This window comes from Sminthopsis crassicaudata, chromosome 3, assembly GCF_048593235.1.
Source record: "Sminthopsis crassicaudata isolate SCR6 chromosome 3, ASM4859323v1, whole genome shotgun sequence".
Taxonomy (NCBI): domain Eukaryota; kingdom Metazoa; phylum Chordata; class Mammalia; order Dasyuromorphia; family Dasyuridae; genus Sminthopsis; species Sminthopsis crassicaudata.
The window spans coordinates 478,657,988-478,678,391 of NC_133619.1; the positions used below are offsets into that span (position 1 = coordinate 478,657,988).

General features: G+C 34.8%; 1 protein-coding gene across 2 annotated transcripts in view; it reads left to right on the plus strand.

The window, feature by feature from the left end:
* Positions 1-20,404, plus strand: part of FLT3 (fms related receptor tyrosine kinase 3) — a 74,556-nt gene that overhangs the window by 52,493 nt on the left and 1,659 nt on the right. For both annotated transcript variants that reach the window (XM_074303579.1, XM_074303580.1), the window contains exons 13-23: positions 1,484-1,590; positions 1,687-1,819; positions 1,910-2,014; positions 4,135-4,245; positions 6,064-6,211; positions 7,653-7,735; positions 9,276-9,403; positions 12,734-12,856; positions 16,471-16,582; positions 17,549-17,648; positions 18,654-18,759. In XM_074303579.1, the coding sequence (XP_074159680.1) occupies positions 1,484-1,590; positions 1,687-1,819; positions 1,910-2,014; positions 4,135-4,245; positions 6,064-6,211; positions 7,653-7,735; positions 9,276-9,403; positions 12,734-12,856; positions 16,471-16,582; positions 17,549-17,648; positions 18,654-18,759 (1,256 nt within the window). The remainder of the gene's footprint in view (positions 1-1,483; positions 1,591-1,686; positions 1,820-1,909; positions 2,015-4,134; positions 4,246-6,063; positions 6,212-7,652; positions 7,736-9,275; positions 9,404-12,733; positions 12,857-16,470; positions 16,583-17,548; positions 17,649-18,653; positions 18,760-20,404) is intronic.

Here is a 20,404-nt window from a genome sequence, read left to right on the forward strand (position 1 = left end):
ATCAATCTCAGTTTTTGATCTCTGAAATGAAAATGATGTTGAATCTCTCATCCATAGCTAACACCTCAAATCAGAAGGATGCTTGATTTGTTATTCTGAATATGTAGATTTGTAATCTATGTAGTTTGTGACTATTTACAAGAGAATGCCTCATAGTCTTAGGTAATCAGTAGGGAAGAAATAAATATTTATATAATGCCTACTACTACCAAGCACTGTTCTAAGTGCATTACAAATATTATTTTATTTGATCCTCACCACAGAATAGCTAGGTGCCATTATTATCCCCATTTCCAGATTGAGGAAATTGAGAAGAAAAGAGGTAAAATGACTTACTTAGAATCATATAGCTAGTAAGTATCTGGGACCTGAATTGAATTCAGGTCTTGGTAATTCCAGACCCAATACTCCATTTACAGCATTATCTAGCTGCTTGTGATATTTGTTGAATTTTGTTGCTTTGAAATATTTGTTTGTGGAGGTGAGACATTGATCATAGTTATTAAAATAGTAGATGACATTTTATGAGCACTGTTATAATAATAATAAACAGAAGATTTGTGTAACATAGAATCTTATAGCTGGAAGATCACCAATCCTTAATGTACTAATTCCCTTTAGAATTATATTCCTGACTTTGTCCAATCTGTTCTTGAATCCTTCTGCCTCATAAGAGATCTCACTACCTCATAAGGGAACCCATTCCATATTCACAATCCCCTAATTGTTGGAAAATTCTTTCTTATGTTGATGTGACATATACTTCTCTATACTTTTTATGCATTGGCCCTGATTCTACCTGCTAAACCAAATACATCTCTCATTCTGAACATATTATTTCTTTAAATAATATAGCCTTGGGTTTCATTAGATTTTTTTGGTTGGCACTGTGGATTCATATTGAACATCTGAACACCCTACCTCCCCACCCAGGACTTTTTCCATGAAACCTGCTACTGAATCTTGGCTCTCCCACATCCTATACTTAGTCAGTTATTCTTTGTTTTGGTCCAAATGCCTAACCTTACATTTGTTCCTATTCAATCTCCTCTTGAAAGGAAGCTTGGTATAGTGGCTTAAGAGTAGCTTCAAAACCAGCATCATCAGAGTTCAAGTCCAGCCTTTGACACATGTGACATACAGCAAGTCATTTAAAACCCTCAGGGCTCCAGGCAGAAGACAACAATTCAGGTGATGACCTGCACTGATAGAGGGAATTTCTTCATCTAGGAATTTTCTATAACCAATGAAAATCACAAATCCAGTCTTATGCCTAAATTTCATTTGATTAGTTTTAGTCTCTCATTCTGCCTTGTCATAACTTCTTTGGATCTCATTTCTGCCATCCAATGATTGGAGCTATCCCTCCCAACTTTCTGTCAGCTGAAAATTTAATAATTGTACCTTCATCTAAGTCACTGATTAAAGTGTAGAAACAAAACAACAACAAAAATCATTGTTTAGTAAACTTATTTTGTTTCAGAATCTCTTCCTAATACCCAACACAAGATTTCCTTCTATACCACTATTGGATTTTGTCTGCCCTTCATTGCTGTTTTACTCACACTCATTTTTCACAAGTACAGAAAGGTAAAAATCAAGAAGGTAAAAACCAAAAAATATTTGTTCTCTACTTTTGCAACATTCTGCATCATTCTTAATGGGTTCTATTTTCCTTATTTGAAGCAATATAGGTATGAAAGTCAACTGCAGATGGTACAAGTGATGGGCTCATCAGATAATGAATACTTCTATGTTGATTTCAGAGAATTTGAATATGACCTTAAGTGGGAGTTTCCAAGAGAAAACCTAGAATTTGGTAAGATATATAGACTGCAATTAAATGCTCAATGGAATTGCCTTCCTGACCCCAAACTAAAACAGATATGTACCCATGTTTGCCCTTCAGGACAGGTCCTAGGCTCAGGCGCCTTTGGAAAAGTGATGAATGCTACAGCTTATGGAATTAGTGAAACTGGAGTCTCAATCCAAGTTGCTGTCAAAATGCTGAAAGGTACAGTGAAGCTGAATGTCCTCACCAAAGAGACTTTTGCATTTTAAGTTAGGTCCCTAAATTATTTAATGTGCTTGGGTCATGATGAAGAAAAGTGATGGGTGCTAGGTAGCACAGTCCAGCCTCAGACACTTACTATAAGTGTGATCCTAGTCAAGTTGTTTCCCTTAGTTTCCCCAATGGTAAAATGGAGATAATAATAATAGTATTTACAAGCCTGGGTTGTTATAATGATAAAATGAGGTGATATTTGTGGAAGCCATTGCTTCCAACTCCCAAACTTCAAACTACTTTGCAAACCTTAAACATCACTGCTATTAATGTGAAATGCTTTGTGACCTTTAAAACATTAAAGGAAGTATAAGCTACCATTGTGATTTTTTTGGTTTCATGAGAATCTGTATTTGCCATGGAACTAAGTGGGAATATGCTTGCTGTAAGTAGATGCTATCTTTTCTGTTACTGTCATAAAAGTCAGTCTTGAGAAAGTCATAATCACAGAGCTCCAGAACCAGAATAATGCACATGCTCAAGTTTTAATTCTGATAGCTGAGGGGATTAGACAAGACAGTCTCTAAATGACTCTTACAACTAGACATGACTTATGTTTATAGTGTCTACTATCAGAGAAGCTGAGACTGGTGGCATTCTTGATCTGGGAGTTCTAAGCAACAGTGGGCTAAGCCAGTTGGTTGTCCGCACATATAAGCCTTTGGGAACAGGATGTTATGAGACAATAGCCTGTGCAAGGAGTAGCAAACTGGTCTAGATTTGAAACAGAGCATATGAAAACTCTTGTACCAATCAACAGTGATGTCGACCTTGTGAGTAGCCTTTGTACTTTCAGCCTGGTGAGATAAGGAGAATCAATCTAAAACAAAAAGTCCCTTTTAGCTTTAAATATAATTTGGAGAGGGGAGTCATAAAAACTCAACTCAGAATCTCAGTCTCCTCATTTATAAAAGAATATTAATCCTTGTAATAATGACTGGATATGGGTTATTATGAGGCTCAATTAAAATAATATACATAAACAACCCTGAAAACTTTAAAGTGTCACAAGTGTCAGTAGCAATAATAACATTGTTATACTAGTGTTGCAAAGTTAAACATAGGAAGGGAACACAAAGACATGATTCTGCCTAGAGAAGAGATTAGAAAGAAGTCTTAATACTAATATCTGCTTTCAAAAAGAGATGGTAGACAAAGTACCGAATATCATAAGGCCAAAGTACATACAAATCATGGCTGAGACAGTTAGTGCCTCTGGGACTTTGGGCAAATTATCACCTCCCTGGGCCTCAGTTTCCATTTCTATAAAATAAGGGGGCTGGACTCGATGACATCTGAAGTTCGTTCTTGCTATAGGTCTGTGATCTGTACAAAAAGAACTAACATGAGATTTAGAGGGGGCATCTAGGTGGTACCATAGATAGTGTCAGGAATCTGGAAAACTCAATTTCCTGATTCCTAAGAAGGAAGTTAGAGGCACTTCTTCCTTAGAAGGCCCACATTTTTATATTTTTCTCAATGAGAAGGATGAAATTTAGCAAACTCTTTATAATTGGTGTTTAGCTGGCCTAAAACCACGATAATATGTTCCTCTCCTTATTGAATTGCAGTTCTACTGGGAAGCAATGAGAAGGACCAGTTCAACTATGTGACTAGAAGCCTTTGCGCTTCATTGTAAAATAGGGGACTCATTTGTCATAGGAATGTTTCATTAAAATCCATAGATCCCTATAAAATTCATTCCAGTTGCTAATTTCACTCGAGATATTTGAAGATGATAGAGACAGAAATCATAGTATCATAGATCTGGAGCTGGAAGGGGTATCAGAAGCCATTGCTTCCAACTCCCAAACTACAGATCTAAAGAACAAGAAGGTCATGTGTGGGTCTTAGCTCTTTAAAAAAATTAACTTCTACTTTTGTATTTCTTGATTTCAAATAATTTATCTCCCAACCTTTTGTTCTCATAATCTTGTACTTAGATAATTTAAATGAACCCTTCTTAAATCAGGAAAGAAAATCTAATTTTTAGTATTTTAAAAGTTGTTTTAGTTTAAAGATTAATGTTGTTTTAGTTTAGAGATTTATATATATTCTTCCATTAACAGAAAAGTCTGACCGCTCAGAAAAAGATGCTCTCATGTCAGAGCTCAAGATGATGACTCACATTGGAAGCCATGAGAATATTGTAAACCTATTAGGTGCTTGCACACTGTCAGGTAATGACCATCTACTCCCACTCTATCAACAGCATTAAGGGATTGACTTATGAAGGGTCTAATGAAGGAGATGGTATGTAGGACCTTCTAACACTTTATGGCACTGGGCTAAGCACTAGGAATACAAAAAGAGGCAAAAGGCCAAAGGTTCAGACAAGAGGCAGTATATTATAGAACTAGATAACTGAACAGATATGTGTTTTATATGGACATCATCACATAACCCTGAGCCATTTAAACCAAGCATGTCCTATGAAATATGTCTAATTCTCCCAACTTCTATCTTTCCTAACCCACAGAAATAGGAATAGGCCACAAGGTAACAAAGGTGAATGCATTGTATCAATAACTGAAGCAGCTGGATGGAGAGGCCTTGTTTTACAATCTTATGAAATTAAACCAAATGAGAGAATATCTGTACTGCACTTAGCATAGTATCTGGAACATAGTAGGCATCTAATAAATAATACATAGAAAGTATAGCCAGAGCAGAATCTGAAAATTTCTTCATTTGAAATTCTCTAGAGCTGGGGTAGCTAGGTGGCGCAGTGGATAGAGCACCAGCCTTGAATTCAGGAGGACCCGAGTTCAAATCTGGTCTCAGACACTTGACACTTACTAGCTGTGTGACCCTGGGCAAGTCACTTAACCCCAGCCTCAGGAAAAAAAAAAAAGAAAGAAAGAAATTCCCTAGAGCTGAGGTGTCAAACTCTTAATCCCTACAATCAGCAAAACTCCTAAGTGAGGCCCAAATCAGATGCAAATATAATTGAAAAATATTTAACAAAGCAAATAAAAATACAATAAAACATAATGTTGATTTGTGGATTTCTAAGTCAATATGCAGCCCATAGAGATCCATTTCTATTTGGGTTCAACACTACTCTCTGAGCATTTACAATCTGGTTCATTCCTCCTTGGGAATGTCCAAGACATATGTACCCTTATCCTGTCCAATCTCAGTACTGCATACCCAAAGCATGTGGAAGACATCTATTCTCCTCCTCTGGGACAGAAACCACAAAGAAAGTGGGAATTTCCAAAGAAAAAAAATTGTCTTCTTTTAAACAGCCAATAAACAATATTTAATAAATTCCTTTGGTGTGTCCAACACATTCCCTAACACAAAAATGAAACAAATTTATTGTTGCAAAGATAACAAGGGCTAAAATGGAACCTCAGAAGGAATTGGGCTATGAACTATGGAGTTCAGTAAAGTTGAAGAAGAGCTAAGCAACTTGTTATCTTCCCTTTGTCATCTTAATTCAGAGGTAGCAATCAGTGTGAATAATGAATCTCCTGATGTAGTCACATTATTTGCATTCTTGCTGCATATTTCCACTGACCCAGAACCAATCACCAAATTTTGCATAATTATAACTTTGAATAATGTGAATTCAAATACATGGGACCGTTCTTGAAGAGTCTGAGGAAGACCTTGGAGACAGCCATGCCAGAGTTCAAATCTTAACCGAGAAGTAAGTTTGTAGTACCTCCAGGAAACTCTCTAAGACTAAGTTATAAAGCAGTTGTTGATTTGCATACATAAAGGGAGTTTCCACAACAGGAAGTCCCTAAACTGATGAAATCAGTGGCCTAGACCCCACAAAAAAAAATCTTTATTATTCTAATCTATTGTTGTGTTTTCTACATGTTCTTATAAGTGTGTTCTTATATATACACTTGTGTTATATTTATATATTCATGATTAAAATTGTAACCATTTTAACTGAGATAATATATGTAAAACACCTTACAAGCTTAAGAGCAATATATAAACATTAACTATTATTAGTATTGTTGTTATTGTTATTTCAGGACCAATTTATTTGATATTTGAATACTGTTGCTATGGGGATCTTCTAAATTATCTAAGAAGTAAAAGAGAAAAATTTCATAGAACATGGACAGAAGTCTTCAAACAGCACAATTTCAGCTTTTATCCTACTTTCCATTCAAATTCCAGGTAAAAGATAAGTGGTAGTTTAAAAAAAAACAACACAATAGAAAATCATTAATACATTGCAATGTAAAATAAATGTCAAAGATCCATGTTTCCATCTTTGTACCTACTTGGTGGATTAGAAGTCTAAGATTGTGCTCAATGATGAGTTTGCTGAGCAACTTTTGAAAAGTCTTTTTTTTTTTTATTTTGCCTTTTTTTCTCTTTTTTCTTTTATTAAAAAAATTAGGATAATGATTTCTTTTTTTTTTTTTTGCTGTTTAATGTGATATCTGTGACAGATTCTTCTAGTACCTAAATTATGTCCCTAGAAGCATTCTAATCCTTCCAGCAGTGCATTATGTCTTCTAATTATTACTTAGGTTGTAATCAGAAAGATTTGCTTTGAATTTCAAAGTACATAACATATTCTTAGGTATTGAGGTTGTTATAAGAATTAGTTTTTCACACACAGATTGGACTTTTTATAAAAAGATCTATTTATTGCAAAATGATAGGGAAAAGAAGCTTACTTGTATCTCTAGAGTTTATAGAGACAACATATCACACACATCATCTTATCAATGATGAAAAATATAAGAATGGCTAACCTTCCATATTCTCTATCAAACTGAGAGAGAGGACCCATGTTCTGACATGAACAAAACCTGTTGAGTGAGTCTAGGAGATAGTTTCCAAAATATATATGGAAGATACAATCTTGTTATTTAAGCATTTTCTGGTGCTTAAGTTATTGCAGTGTATTGAAAAGGTGAATCAACCTTATACTCAGAAAGCCCTAGGTTTTAGAACATACTAGCTGTATGATTTTGAACCATTCACTTAATTTTTTAGTCCCATGCACCCCATCCCAATTCCAGTCAATTCTCTAACATAACAAGTTCTGAGAGGTAGCTCTAGCCTGTGTTCTTAGAGGGAGTTTCCTTGCTGGGAAATTTCTCCTAGGAACGAAATCAATCACAGGTCTGATTCTCCTCCAAAGCACATTTTTGGGGTCCCCTTTCGGTTATGAGCCTTTATTAGTTCTTTATTAAAATTCTATAGTCATGATTATATGTATATCAGTGGAAAAGTTTTTTTTTTTTTTTTAAAGAGTAGAGACTTTTAAATTCTTTTTCAGCTCTAAATTCTCTCCCTCTCCTTCCCTTCCCTCACCTCACCCCCATGTAATGTGAGGACAAGAAAAACAAAACCTATTACAAGTATGTATAGTCATGCAAAAATTTTTTTTTCAGTAGCCACAATCTCTCCCTTCCCCCCCAAAAAAAAGAAAAAAAAAATGTTCCATTAATATTCTTAGTCCTTTAGCTTTCCTGAGTCATTTGGAGTCATATGTCTTCCAGAGCAAGGGCAAACAACATCTTCTGTAACATTTAATTATAATTTACATTGGTTCAAAAAGAGAATTTAAATAATGGAGTATATTTTGTTCTTTGTTTAATAGAATGCCTGGTTTGGGAGGACTTCACCTAAGCCAAGACTTTGATCTGACCTCTGGATTCAATGGGAATGCATTTTATTCTGAAGGTAAAGCATTATGAAAAACCCCATGAGGAAGCCAATGCTGAGTAATGAAAATATTTTCTTCTAATAAATTGAAAAAGGAAATAAGTCCAAGAGCTAAAAGCTGGCCAACCTCACAGTCAATGTTGAAATGCTATTACATGTCTGGAGAGGTAGCATGAAATGATAGAAGAAAATGAAGCTGAAATCAGAAAAATTGTATTCTAATTCTGCCAGTACTGCAGTGTCGGACAAGCTGCTTAATATCTCTGAGCCTTTCATCTACAAAATGGGAATAATACTACACAATATTCTTTTGAAGATCAAATGAGACAATGGGGTAGAGCAGTTTTTAAAACTGTTACAAATTGGGATACTTTATTTATTGTCCTCTTCTATTATAATAGCTAGCTTCACACAAAGCTTTATAAACAGCCATATATTTTATACACACACACACACACACACACACACACACATATATATAAAGATTGTGTCAAACTTGCTCAGTAAATTTTGTAAATTGTTTTATCCATCAGATATTATTATTATTATGCTTAAAATTTTATTTTCAGTTGACTAAAATGACTATTCAGAACCAACATTATTTCCAAAGTTGTCCTTTGCCTCATTTTAAAACTATGTCTAAGACTTTTGGAGTAACAGATCAACCAACATACTTCTTAAAGAAGCTAGAAAAAAAAAGAGTCATTCTAGCATATGTTAGAGTTATCATCCATGTCATGTCATATTTTGCTTGTGTAAGAAAGTATCCTTTTCTATTTGCATTGATTTTGCTTCCTATGGATGCTAGATATCTAGTGAGCAGTCATATCTACATGTGTTTTAATTTACTTGCTAGATAAACATAGGTTATTTCTTAAATATAATTAGTGAAAATGATGACAGACTTTTACACATCTTTAGGTATATTTTACTTCTATTCCTTATTTCAAATTTAAGAAAAAAAATGAGTAGGGTAAAATTTCAGAGAAGAAACTTTATCTTGTAAATGAGTTAATTAGTTTAATTAGGTCAGTTTTCAGGAGGTAGATCAGTGTAAGGAATGCTGTCAGAAGAGTTGGGTGCAAATCCTGCCCAAGATATTTCATTGTATCTGTGTGAGCCTTGAAATGTCAAGTGGCTTCTCAGAGCCTTAATTTCCATACATATTAAATGAAAATAATCATGTTTTCTTCATCTTCCTCACAGGGTAATTGGATGGGATATACTTTGCAAATCATAGAAATCTCACTAAATATGAACTATCTTTACTATACCATTAAAGTGGTTTGTTATAATTAATATACACTTGCCAGATTCTTTTAGTTACCTTTTAATGCAATGTGACCATTAGTATAAATTTCTAAAAACTTAATGAATTGCCAAAAGGGAAAAAAAAAAAAGGCAGAGCAGTAGGAGAATACAACAGGTCTACTTAAAGTTTTGTCCCAGCCCAAGGTGAAAACCACCTAATTGTGCCTTTGATAAGCTGCCAAATGTTCTCTGGCAGGTAATTTTTTTGGTGTTTTCTGTAAAAGTGAAGTCTGTTTGTATTTTATAGAAGAAATTGAATATGAAAACCAAAAAAGACTTGTTGAAGAAGAAGACTTCAATGTGCTTACATTTGAGGATCTTCTCTGTTTCTCTTATCAAGTTGCCAAAGGAATGGAATTTCTTGAATTAAAATCGGTATGTTCCTTCTGAAAAATTTGCAAAGGAAAAAATGATAATATGGAAATTTGTTTTAATGCTTCTTTCTTGAGTTTTAACTTGGAAATCTCCAATTCTGTCTTTTTCTCTATTCACCTGCACCTCAACCCCCCCCCCCCCCCACACACACACACAAAACAAAACCTGCCTTAATTCTATGCATTGTCTTAGAATTGGAAATGAAATTCTTTTAGAAGACCAGAAGCTTTTGGAATTGTATCAGGGGACCCAAATCATAAAGTTCAGTGATATGTCTAAAACTACTTCAGGAGTCGTTGAGGATTCTGTCTTTATTTATTCATTCAATAAGTATTTATTGGAACTTTGTGGAATCAAAAAGGTCAAAGTTCCTGCATCTTCAAGTCTTAAACTGATTTCCCTCCTTTAATTCTTTATTTTGCGCCCTCTCTCTCTCTCTCTCTCTCTCTCTCTCTCTCTCTCTCTCTCTCTCTCTCGCTCTCTCGCTCTCTCTCTCTCTCGCTCTCTCTCTCTCTCTCTCTCTCTCTTTCTCTCTTTTTCTCTTTCTGTCACCCTCCCTCTCTCTCCCTGTTTCTGTGTCTGTCTGTCTGTCTGTCTCTCTCTCCAATTAGAACTAAGTGATTTTCCTTTGAACTCAGATCCTTCTGACTCCATGACAAATGTTCTATGCACTGGACCACTTAGCTGTCCCAATTTTGCATCTTCTCAATCTTTATCTATATCTCCCTTTAGTAATGTCTTCAACATCAGTATTTTTTTTTTTTTGAGGATTTGATATTTTATTTTCCCCACGTGTAAAGACAATTTTTATATTCTTCTAAAAAAAGTTCTTCCATATCCTTCCTCCTTTTTTGAAAAGACAAGCTATTTATCAATATATTTATTATGCTCCCAATTTGACTTAAATCACTCTTCTCACCTTTCTTCTTTTATTTCACCCTTTTCCTTTCTTTTCCCCTCCCTTTTTCTCTTCTCCCCTTTTCATTCCCTTTTCTTTCCCTTTCTTCCCTTCGCCCCTTCTCACTTTCTCCTCTTTTTATATTGTTTGGACAGCATTTCTAGTATTTAAATTATCTAAATTGAAAAATGTAGGTGTCCTTTAACCTCTACTTATTTTCCTTTCACATCATGGCAATGGATTTTTTTCATTTTTGCTTTACCTTGTCTCCAAAACAATACATCATGAATTTAGAGTGGGAAGGGACTTTAGAGACCTTCTATTCCAATTCTTGTTTACAGACAAGGAAATTGAGACCTATGGAGCTTAAACAAGTTAACCTAACTCACACAGTAATAAATGGCAAAGCCAGGATTCAGATTCAGTGGTCTGATGCCTGCCCCCTGCTGACTAAACTCTCTCCTTATCTCAATCTATTCTGTCACCTCATTCTTCATCTTCCTGTCTGTCAGCACATCTACAATGCTATCAGGAACATGTCTCTAGAGACTGCTTGAGCCAGCCCCGTGGCTTAGTTAGGGGACATGGAAATCATTCAGGATTGATAGTTTGTCTGTCTTTTGTTCACATCTTTATTTGGTAAAATCCTAAATAAGTCCATTTGATAACAGAACTTATTTCTCTGATTAAAGTACAACATATTTGTTGAAAGTAGATCCTAGAACTTTGTAGTGAAAGGCCTCATGAGACTTGGGTTCAAATCCTGCCTCTGACATGACCTATCTATGGGCATGTCACTTTATCCCAGTTTCAGACCTTAGTTTCCCCTCATATAAATTGAACTAGCTAGCTTTGGTTTTTTCCCAGGGCTAGATCTATGATCCTGTTATCCTAGTGGGCTGAGTCCTGAACTTGCCTAGGGTTTGAATACAATCATGCACCTTACTCTTAAGAATGGTATTACCATAGATAAATCACTTAATCTGCCTGAACCTGTGTCCTCACATGTAAAATGTGTATAATAGCACCTGCTTCCTAAGGTTGTTATGAGGTTCAAATGAGAAAAGGTGTTTTGCAGACTTTAAAGCATTACATTAATGTCATATATCACTGTTACTTTCTTAAATGCCTTTGTCCCTCTGCTCTCATGTTGTGTATTCTATCCTAACTTTTGCCTGAATCTGTTTTCCTAATTCCCCCCCCCCATTTTTTGCCACATAACTTGATTATACTTTCTCTTTAGTGTTCTGATATCCATTTCCCTTAAGAATTCAACTCCAAATTTATGATCATTTTTCTCCCAAAATATATCTGTCTTTCCTGGCACCTTCATATTTCTGCTTCTTTCACCATTCTATTCCTTTGCTGTCTCTGGTATTGCCACTTCTCAGGAACCTTCTTAGAGTGAAAGGTTAATAGATCTTCTAAGTCACCATCGATTATATTACATGCTCCCCAATGGCTATGTGACCAATCTGAAAACAATGGGGCCCTCTTTCCTTTCCTTGCATGACTCAATAGGGTCTCTGTGGAAGACCCACGTTCACCATAAATGAGAATGAGGAAATGGACTACATACATTGTCCCCATTCATCTGTTAAACTTTTTACTGAATCATGCTCAGAATTGGAAAATTAATGAGTTGCGTGATGTCACTATATTTAATATTAGTCTTGAACCTAAAAGAAACTTGTTCTTTTTTTTAAATAGAATTTTTCCCCTCAGTTATACATGTCAATAAAAATTTTAGCATCATTTTTACAAGATTTTGAGTTCCAACTGTTTCCCTCTCTTTCCTCTCCCCTTCCCTCTTCTGAAGATGATAGGCAGTTTGATATACTTTACATGTGCTCTCATGTAAAACATTTCCATATTAATCATAATTATGAAAGGAAAAAAAACAGGAGAAAGAATGGCATAAATGAAAATATATGCTTCTACGTCCATTCAGAGAATATCAATTTTTTAGCTGGTTATGGATAGCATTTTCCTTCATAAGTCCATTGTAGTTGTCTGAGATCATTGAATTGCTGAGAAGAGCTGAGTCAGTGATAGTAGATCATCACATAATGTTGCCTTAACTGTGTACAATGTTTTTCTGGTTCTGTACATTTCATTTTGTATCAATCTTAAAAGTCTTTCCAGGTTTTTCTGAAATCTGTTTTTATTTCTTCTTGCACAATAGTATTCCATAACATTCATATACCATAGTTTCAGCCATTCCTCAATTGATAAGTATCCCTCAATTTCCAATATTTTGCCACCATGAAAAGAGCCACAATAAAAAATTTTTGCATGTTGTTCTTTTTCCCTCTTATATTATCTCTTTGGGATATAGACCTAGTAGTGCTATTACTGGGTCAAAGGGTATGCAGTTTGCTTGTCCTAGAAAGTTTATTCTAATAGTAAATCACATTTATTTTTTTTCCTAGTGTGTTCACAGAGACCTTGCAGCCAGGAATGTACTTGTAACTCATGGGAAAATGGTGAAGATATGTGATTTTGGATTGGCCAGAGATATAATGAATGACTCCAACTATGTTGTCAGGGGCAATGTGAGGCTGACGTTTTTATTCATTTTTATTTTTATGTCATTGTTCGATTTCATTCAATTAAGCAAAAATATATTAGATACTTGAGTACAAGGTACTGGAGAGATAGGGAGAAAAATACTTTCTGTCCTCACGATGCTTACCATTTAGTAAATGAATGTATTTTATTACAATTACTTTTGATTGATAAGACAATGAACCTTACTATTTAGAAATGAGCTCTCTTCCCCTTCCCTTCTAGTAACATCCCAAACATATGCCTAATAACAGCTTTGATTTCTGTGCCAAGAAATCTTTTGGCTTTGAAATTACACACACAAAAAAAGCACCAAAACGGTTCCTATCTTATTGGCTAGCCAGAAATAGATTGATTCTAATTGAATTCTAACCTGAAACATATTTTGAAGTTCCTTTCATAACATTTCAGGGAGCATTTCTTTGAAAAGTCATAGTTACTGGTATAAAATATCAGTTCCTTTAATTATAAAATGAGGAGACATAATTAATATCCAATTGTCTTACAAATAGTATATATCATTACTGATAAAGGAATGAATGAAAAAATACTTAAAGTGCTTACTCTGTGCCAGACACTCTGTTAATGCTTATCAAGTCTCTTTTTCTATTTTCCCCCCAAATATAATCAATTATAAAATTATTCTATTTTTTCTGATAAATATGAAAGATACTAGAATATTCCAGAGGCTTGAACTTCCAAATCCATCTATAAACAGTTGCTAAATTTTGTTTATTCTATCTCAGTAATATCTTTTATATCTGTCTCTTCCTCCCTTACATGACCAAATTCAGATCTTCATCACCCCTTACCTAGCCTATGACAATTTTCTTCTAACTGGTCATCCTGCTAATACTCTCTCCTCTCTCAAATCTCTCCTCCACACAGAGGCCAAAACAATCTTTGAAAAGGTAGGTCTGGCAATGTCATTCCACTGTACAAAAATCTTCTGTGGCTCCCTCTTGTCCAAAGGATAATACATAAACTCTCCTCAGTTTGTAGCTTTCAATTATCTATCTCTTCAAGCTACTGTTCCAGTCTCATGTTTTACTACTCTTAGTCATTAGTTTCTTTGGGAGGCAGTTAGATGGCACAGTGAATAGTGCTGAGACTAGAATCAGGAAGATTTGAGTTTACAACCTATCTCAGACATTTATGAGTTGTATGATCTTGGGCCTATCACTTAATCTTCATTTGCCTTCATCCACTGAAGAAGGAAATGGCAAACTACTCCAATAGCTTCCCTGAGGAAACCCCATGGACAATATTAGTATGCTACAGTGCGTTCCCACTCATGAAGAGTCAGACACAACTGAACAGCAAGAAAACTCTTCCTTGAACTCAGCATTTGCCTTTTTTTGTCATTCCCTGAATATCACTTTAACTATGATTTGTCCTGTCTTCCCCAAGCACCCGGTTCTTAGAATTTTCCCTTCCCAAATCAATTTGCATTGCTTATCTGTGTACCTATCCCACTGTAGCTCTTTAAGGGCAGGACAGTTTCACTTTTGTCTTTGTAACTCCAGTGCCTACTATAATACCTTGCACATAGCAGGCACTTAAAAAATGAATTAGCTATTTGTTAAATCCAATAGGAGTTTTGTGACAAATATTGTATATTCTGAATTTTTCTTTTTGTTGAGTGAAAAGAGGATCCAACATATGAGAACTCCATACAACTTCAAAAAAATCTCCTAGCTATAGGGATAATTCTTTTTCCCACTAGATTCAGTCATCTTCACCAGTCCTGTGTAGTTCCCTGATCCCACTATGAATAAAGTCAGTACCACTTATATTTATAAGCCAAATACAGTTCAATCGTTCTGATCTTACTAACTGATAAATTGTCATTAAAGTGAATAAATATCTTACCCACAAAACACAAATCACTCTTCTGGTTTTGATCAAGCAATTAGAATAACCCAGTCAGAAAATCCATTTACCTAACTTTCAAAACTGAGTTAATTTTGAAAGATTTGAATATTCTTAGTAAGTCATACAAGCCATACAAAGAGCACATATTGCAGTGGAAAGCCTATTCTTCTGCCCCTTCTGCTTAAAAGGAGAGATTAAAAAAAAAAAAAGTCTTTATTTAGGATCTAAGATCTTGTGGCTTCCTCCTTAACAGATATCTTCCTCATCTGGTTACCTGACTTGACTCTCTTAATCTGGCTCAAAAGGCCTTTTTCATCATATTTGATGTCAATAAAGCCACAGAAGCCCACATGCCGGCAGTTCTGGAAATTATGACACATGCCACTCTTACCACAGTTCTATGTATGGCAGCATTTCCAGGATGATCAGTCTTTCCATAAGTTCAGTGGCAAACTATTTCAGTAATACTACTTTCAGTAGTATTTTGAAAATACTCCTGATCAATTGATTGGCTGATGAGCAATTGTCTACTGACAAGCCAGCCAGATTTTATGCACCTTTATGCTTTTAAATTTATTTGAAAATAAATGTTTTTCAAAAGTACTGATCCTATTGTTAAAATAAAAGGGGGAAAGTTAATTTTCCAGATTGTAACCCTAAATTCTAGGCTGTAAACTAAGCATGCAATTTTTGGGGAAAACTTTTTCTTTTTTTCCTCAATTATATGTAAAAATAATTTTTAATATTCATCTTTTAAAAATTTGAGCTCCAAATTCTGTCTATCCCTTCCTCTCTCCTTATTCCTTGAGAAAGAAAGCAATATTATATATATATATATATATATAATATATGTGTAGTCATGCAAAGTGTATTTTCCACAGTAGCTATACGGTAAAAGAAAACACAGACCAAAAAAACCTCACAAAAAACCCCAACAAGAAACCAAATCAAGGAAAGTAAAGTAAAATAAAGTACACTTCAATCTACATCCAAGCTCCATCATTTCTTTCTCTGGAGGTAGATAGCACTTTTTATCCTAAATCTTTCAGAATTGTTTTGCATCATTGTATTGCTGAGAATAGCTAAATCATTCACAGCTATCATTGAATAATATTGCTTTTATTGTCTAGAATGTTCCCTTGGTTCATTCTGCATCACTTCATTTAAGTCTTTTGAGGTTTTTCTGAAAGCATCTTGCTCATCATTTCCTACAGCACAATAGCATTCTGTCACAACTATATACCACAACTCCTTCAGCCACTTGCCAATTTATGAACATACCTTCAATTTCTAATTCTTTGCCACCACAAAAAGAGCTTAAACATATGTTTTAAAATTATTTATTTTATAGACTCACACATACACATATTTTTATATGTGTGTGTGTATATGTATACGTATGTGTTAAAGCAAAACTACATATACTTCTGTTTATCAGTCTTTCTTTGGAGGTAGATAGCATCTTTGTTCATAGGTCCTTTGTAGTTAATTTGAGTACTTATAATAACAGTGAGAAAAAAATTCATGGTTATTCTTTGAACAATATTGCTGTTACTATATACAATGTTCTCTTGGTTCTAGTCATTTAATTCTTCCTTATTTCGAAGCATGTATTTTTAAAGAGTGGAATTATCAGAACAAATTTGAATTTATTAAAACAACATTGTTAAATAGAAAAAAAAATAATGTCAAAGTACTTTTTGATCTCCTCTTTGGTTTTCTACAGGCTCGGTTACCTGTGAAATGGATGGCTCCTGAAAGCCTATTTGAAGGCATATACACAATTAAGAGTGATGTCTGGTCCTTTGGAATATTGCTTTGGGAAATATTTTCTCTTGGTATGTTTTAATCCATTCAAAAAAATGTTCAAAGCTTTGGCAACCCAAAGACTAAAATAAAAACAGCTTTTGAGAGATGTATTTGGAAAAAATTATTCAATCAAAAGATCAGATTTCAGATTCTGGCTCTATCCTTTACTACCTTGGTTATGGCCTTGGGCAATGTTCTCCATTGATCTCTGTTTTCTCATCTATTAAATAAGGAAGTTGGCTATAGGTGAAAGTATAAAAGGTATCACATTCCAATAGAAAAGATCACTGCATTAGAGAATCACAAATCAACATTATCTAGGTTATATTGTGGGACAGCTGGATAGTGCAGTGGATAGAGTGCCCAATCTAGAGTCAAGAAGACTCGTCCTCCCAAATTCAAATCTTCAGACACTGACAAACTGTGACTCTGGAGAAGTCACTTCGCCCTGTTTGTCCCAGAGTTCTCATCTGTAAAATGAGCTAGAGAAAGAAATGGCAAACTATTCCCGTATTTGTGCCAAGAAAATTCTAAATGGGTCAGAGGCAACCTAAATAATTGAACAACAATAAAATATTATATTATATTTTTATTTATGTTGTTAAACATTTCCCAATTACATTTAAATCTGGTTAGATCCTAAAGGGTGAATTTGACACCTCTGAGGTTCTTAGCTCTGGTTTCAGAGGACCTTAGTTTAGAATCCTACAACTGATTCTTACTATGTGATCTTAGGACAAGTCACTTAACCTGCCTGTAATGTTAAGGAGTTGGTGCAAATGGCTTCTTGGGTTCCCTATAATTCTAGATCTATGATCTTTCTCATAGGAGGCTTATCTTACTGCATTCCAGTTTTAGGTTTCTTCTGTCTTGTATTCTTCCCACTCAAGGAGCCAATTCCAACAGAAGAGCTAGAAAAGGGAGAGGAGGATCTTATTTGATTTTAATTATGTTCCATTTGAATACTGATTTTATTTCCATGATGTTTTTCTCAGGTGTGAATCCTTACCCTGGCATTCCAGTTGACAATAATTTCTATAAGCTCATTCAAAGTGGATTTAAAATGGACCAGCCATTTTATGCTACAGAAGAAATGTAAGTGGAAGCTTAAGTCGAGATTTAAAAGACATTAGATTTCTTTTCAAACAAGCATTAGTTTTCCCTCAGAGGCCCTGGTAAGTAAAATGATGAGAAAATACAACAGACAAAAAAATGATTTCTCATGAAAAAGAAAAACCTAAATTTACACTTGAGTTCCTTAGAAAATGATTTCAGCATAACAAATAATCATACTCTAGATGGTACAATGGTTAGAACTCCGGACCTGAAGTCAGGAAAACTTGGGTTCAAATCCAACCTCAAACATTTACTAACTGTGACCCCAGGCACATCACTTAATGTTATTTGCCTCAGTTTCTCCATCAGTAAAATGAGTTGGAGAATGGAGTGTCAAACACTCCAGTATCTTTATCAGATAGAGTCTAAGAGAGTCAGACATAATTGAAACATGTATCAAAAACATATAATTTTAATTTTGCTGTGAGCTCCTGGTATAGAAGAAGGAAAATCATCTCTAGAAGATCTCTGTTCAAATACTATGGTTGATGCTTAGTATCTGTGTGACCATGGAAAAATCATTAAATTTCTCTGGACCGGTTTATTCACCTATAAAATTAGGGGGTTGGACTAAAAGGTTTCTGAAGTCCTTCCCTTTTCTAAGTTTATGATGCCTTGCTTATAAGAGGGCCAAATCTCTTTATCTTTTTTACTCTAACCCTGTAGGACCCATGTGACTTGATGGTCCTGGACAACTTCAATTATAATAAGCTTACTTCCCTAGGGGTGATCAAACTCTACATCAATCAACATTCAAGATCTCTGCACCAGACAACCATTTATCTTTCCTTTAAATACATCTCCATTCTTTCCCAAAGTCTTTTTGTTTTCCCTGTTACAGTTATAAGTTTTCACAGAAGAATTTAGCTTGAAATTAGCTCTCCATATAGCCAAAATGACAGTTCATGAAACGGAAATTAACAAATTTGACTTCATATTGTTTTACTCATCTTGGTCCTTCTCCTTGTTCCATTGTTCCTACAGCTATTTTATAATGCAATCCTGCTGGTCTTTTGACTCCAGGAAAAGGCCATCCTTCCCACATCTGACTTCTTCTCTGGGATGTCAACTGGCAAATGCAGAAGTTGCGGTATGTAATGCAAAGGGAATCCTGTCTGACTTGAGTTTTCTCCTTTTTTTGATGTAGGTGGAAAGGGAAGGAAATTCATTGTCACCAAGTTATTGATTGTCTTCATCCCCAGAATTTTTTATTTTTTCTGAGAGTACACAAGATCTAGTCATGGATACTTTTATGAAAATAGTAATTTTTCCTAAAGAGTTAACTAATAATTTAATCATCAATAGCTAGTAGGGAGTCATAGTCATATCAAATGAATTAAAATCCAGTTCTTACTGACTGAAAAATCAGCTACTTTTTTGTTGTTTTTTCTTAGTCTTTTATTCCAATAAACATCATGGTGCATAGAAAGTTGACTTTGGAGTCAGGAATACCTAAGTTTGGGCCATACTTATGATTCTCTAGTTATGTGACCCTTGGCAAGTTACTTAGTGCATTAAGCAAGTCTCTATAACTATAAATTGAAGAGAAGGTACCAAATTACATTTGAGGAAGGGCCTTCCTTATCCAGTATTTCCCTATATAATGAAACCACAGTTCTAGATGGAGATAAATCCCAATTTCTATCCTTATCCCTTGATTCTAATCCAGTTGGACTAACTCATTATGTCAAAAGTTAAATTCTTAAAATTTGGAACCATCTAGGTTCTATCCTCTTGCCTGGTGATAGAAGAAAAATTTCCTTCCAATAATGTTTCTGTTGTCCCTTCAAATAAAAATATGTCTTAGTGAGCCCTGGAGATCAAGTTTCTGTTTGGATTTCTTCTTCCCCCCCCTTTATTAATTGATTTATTTTTTCTAGTTATACGTATCTATTAACTTTTTAAATATATATTTCTTTATGAATTATGTTGGGAGAGAAAAATTAGGGAAAAAAAGGGAAAAACCATGAGAGAAAAAAAACAGAAAAAAAGAAGTAAATATAGCATGTGTTGATTTACATTCAATTTCCATAGTTCTTTTCTGAATGCAGATGGAATTTTCTATCTAAAATTTATTGGAATTTTCTTAGATCTGTTTGGATTTCTACCTTCTTTTTACTAAGTTGTAGTTGAAGAATAATTTTTTTTTCTTAGAGTTGACCCACTTTGACACATTGAAACAAAGGATCCTTGCCAGTTATTTGAATCAGAAAGTTGAAGAAATTTTGCATTTAAAAATTTTTCTTTCTTTTATTTGCTTAAACATGAATTTGTTAAAGAACTATCAATCCAAAGTAGTCATAGACAAGGAATCTGAGAGGAGGAGCACTGCATCTGCCCCAGGCAAAGAGTATAACAAGAATTATAGCATGTGTTTAACTGTGGCAGTGGTAATATTTTTTGTTTTTTTGGTTTTTTGGGGTTTTTTTTTGGGGGGGGGGGGTGAGGCTGGGGTTAAGTGACTTGCCCAGGGCCACACAGCTAGGAAGTGTTAAGTGTTTGAGATCAGATTTGAACTCGGGTCCTCCTGAATTCAAGGCTGGTGCTCTATACACTGCGCCACCTAGCTGCCCCTCCAGTGGTAATATTTCTGAAAATGACTGGGAACATTTCATCTCTATCTCCATGCTTTAGTGCCATGCTCTTTTTTCCTTTCAGATATTTGTAAAATGCTTGACAGTACCCGACACATAGCTGGTACTTAATAAATGCTTATTCCCTCTCCCTTCCTCACT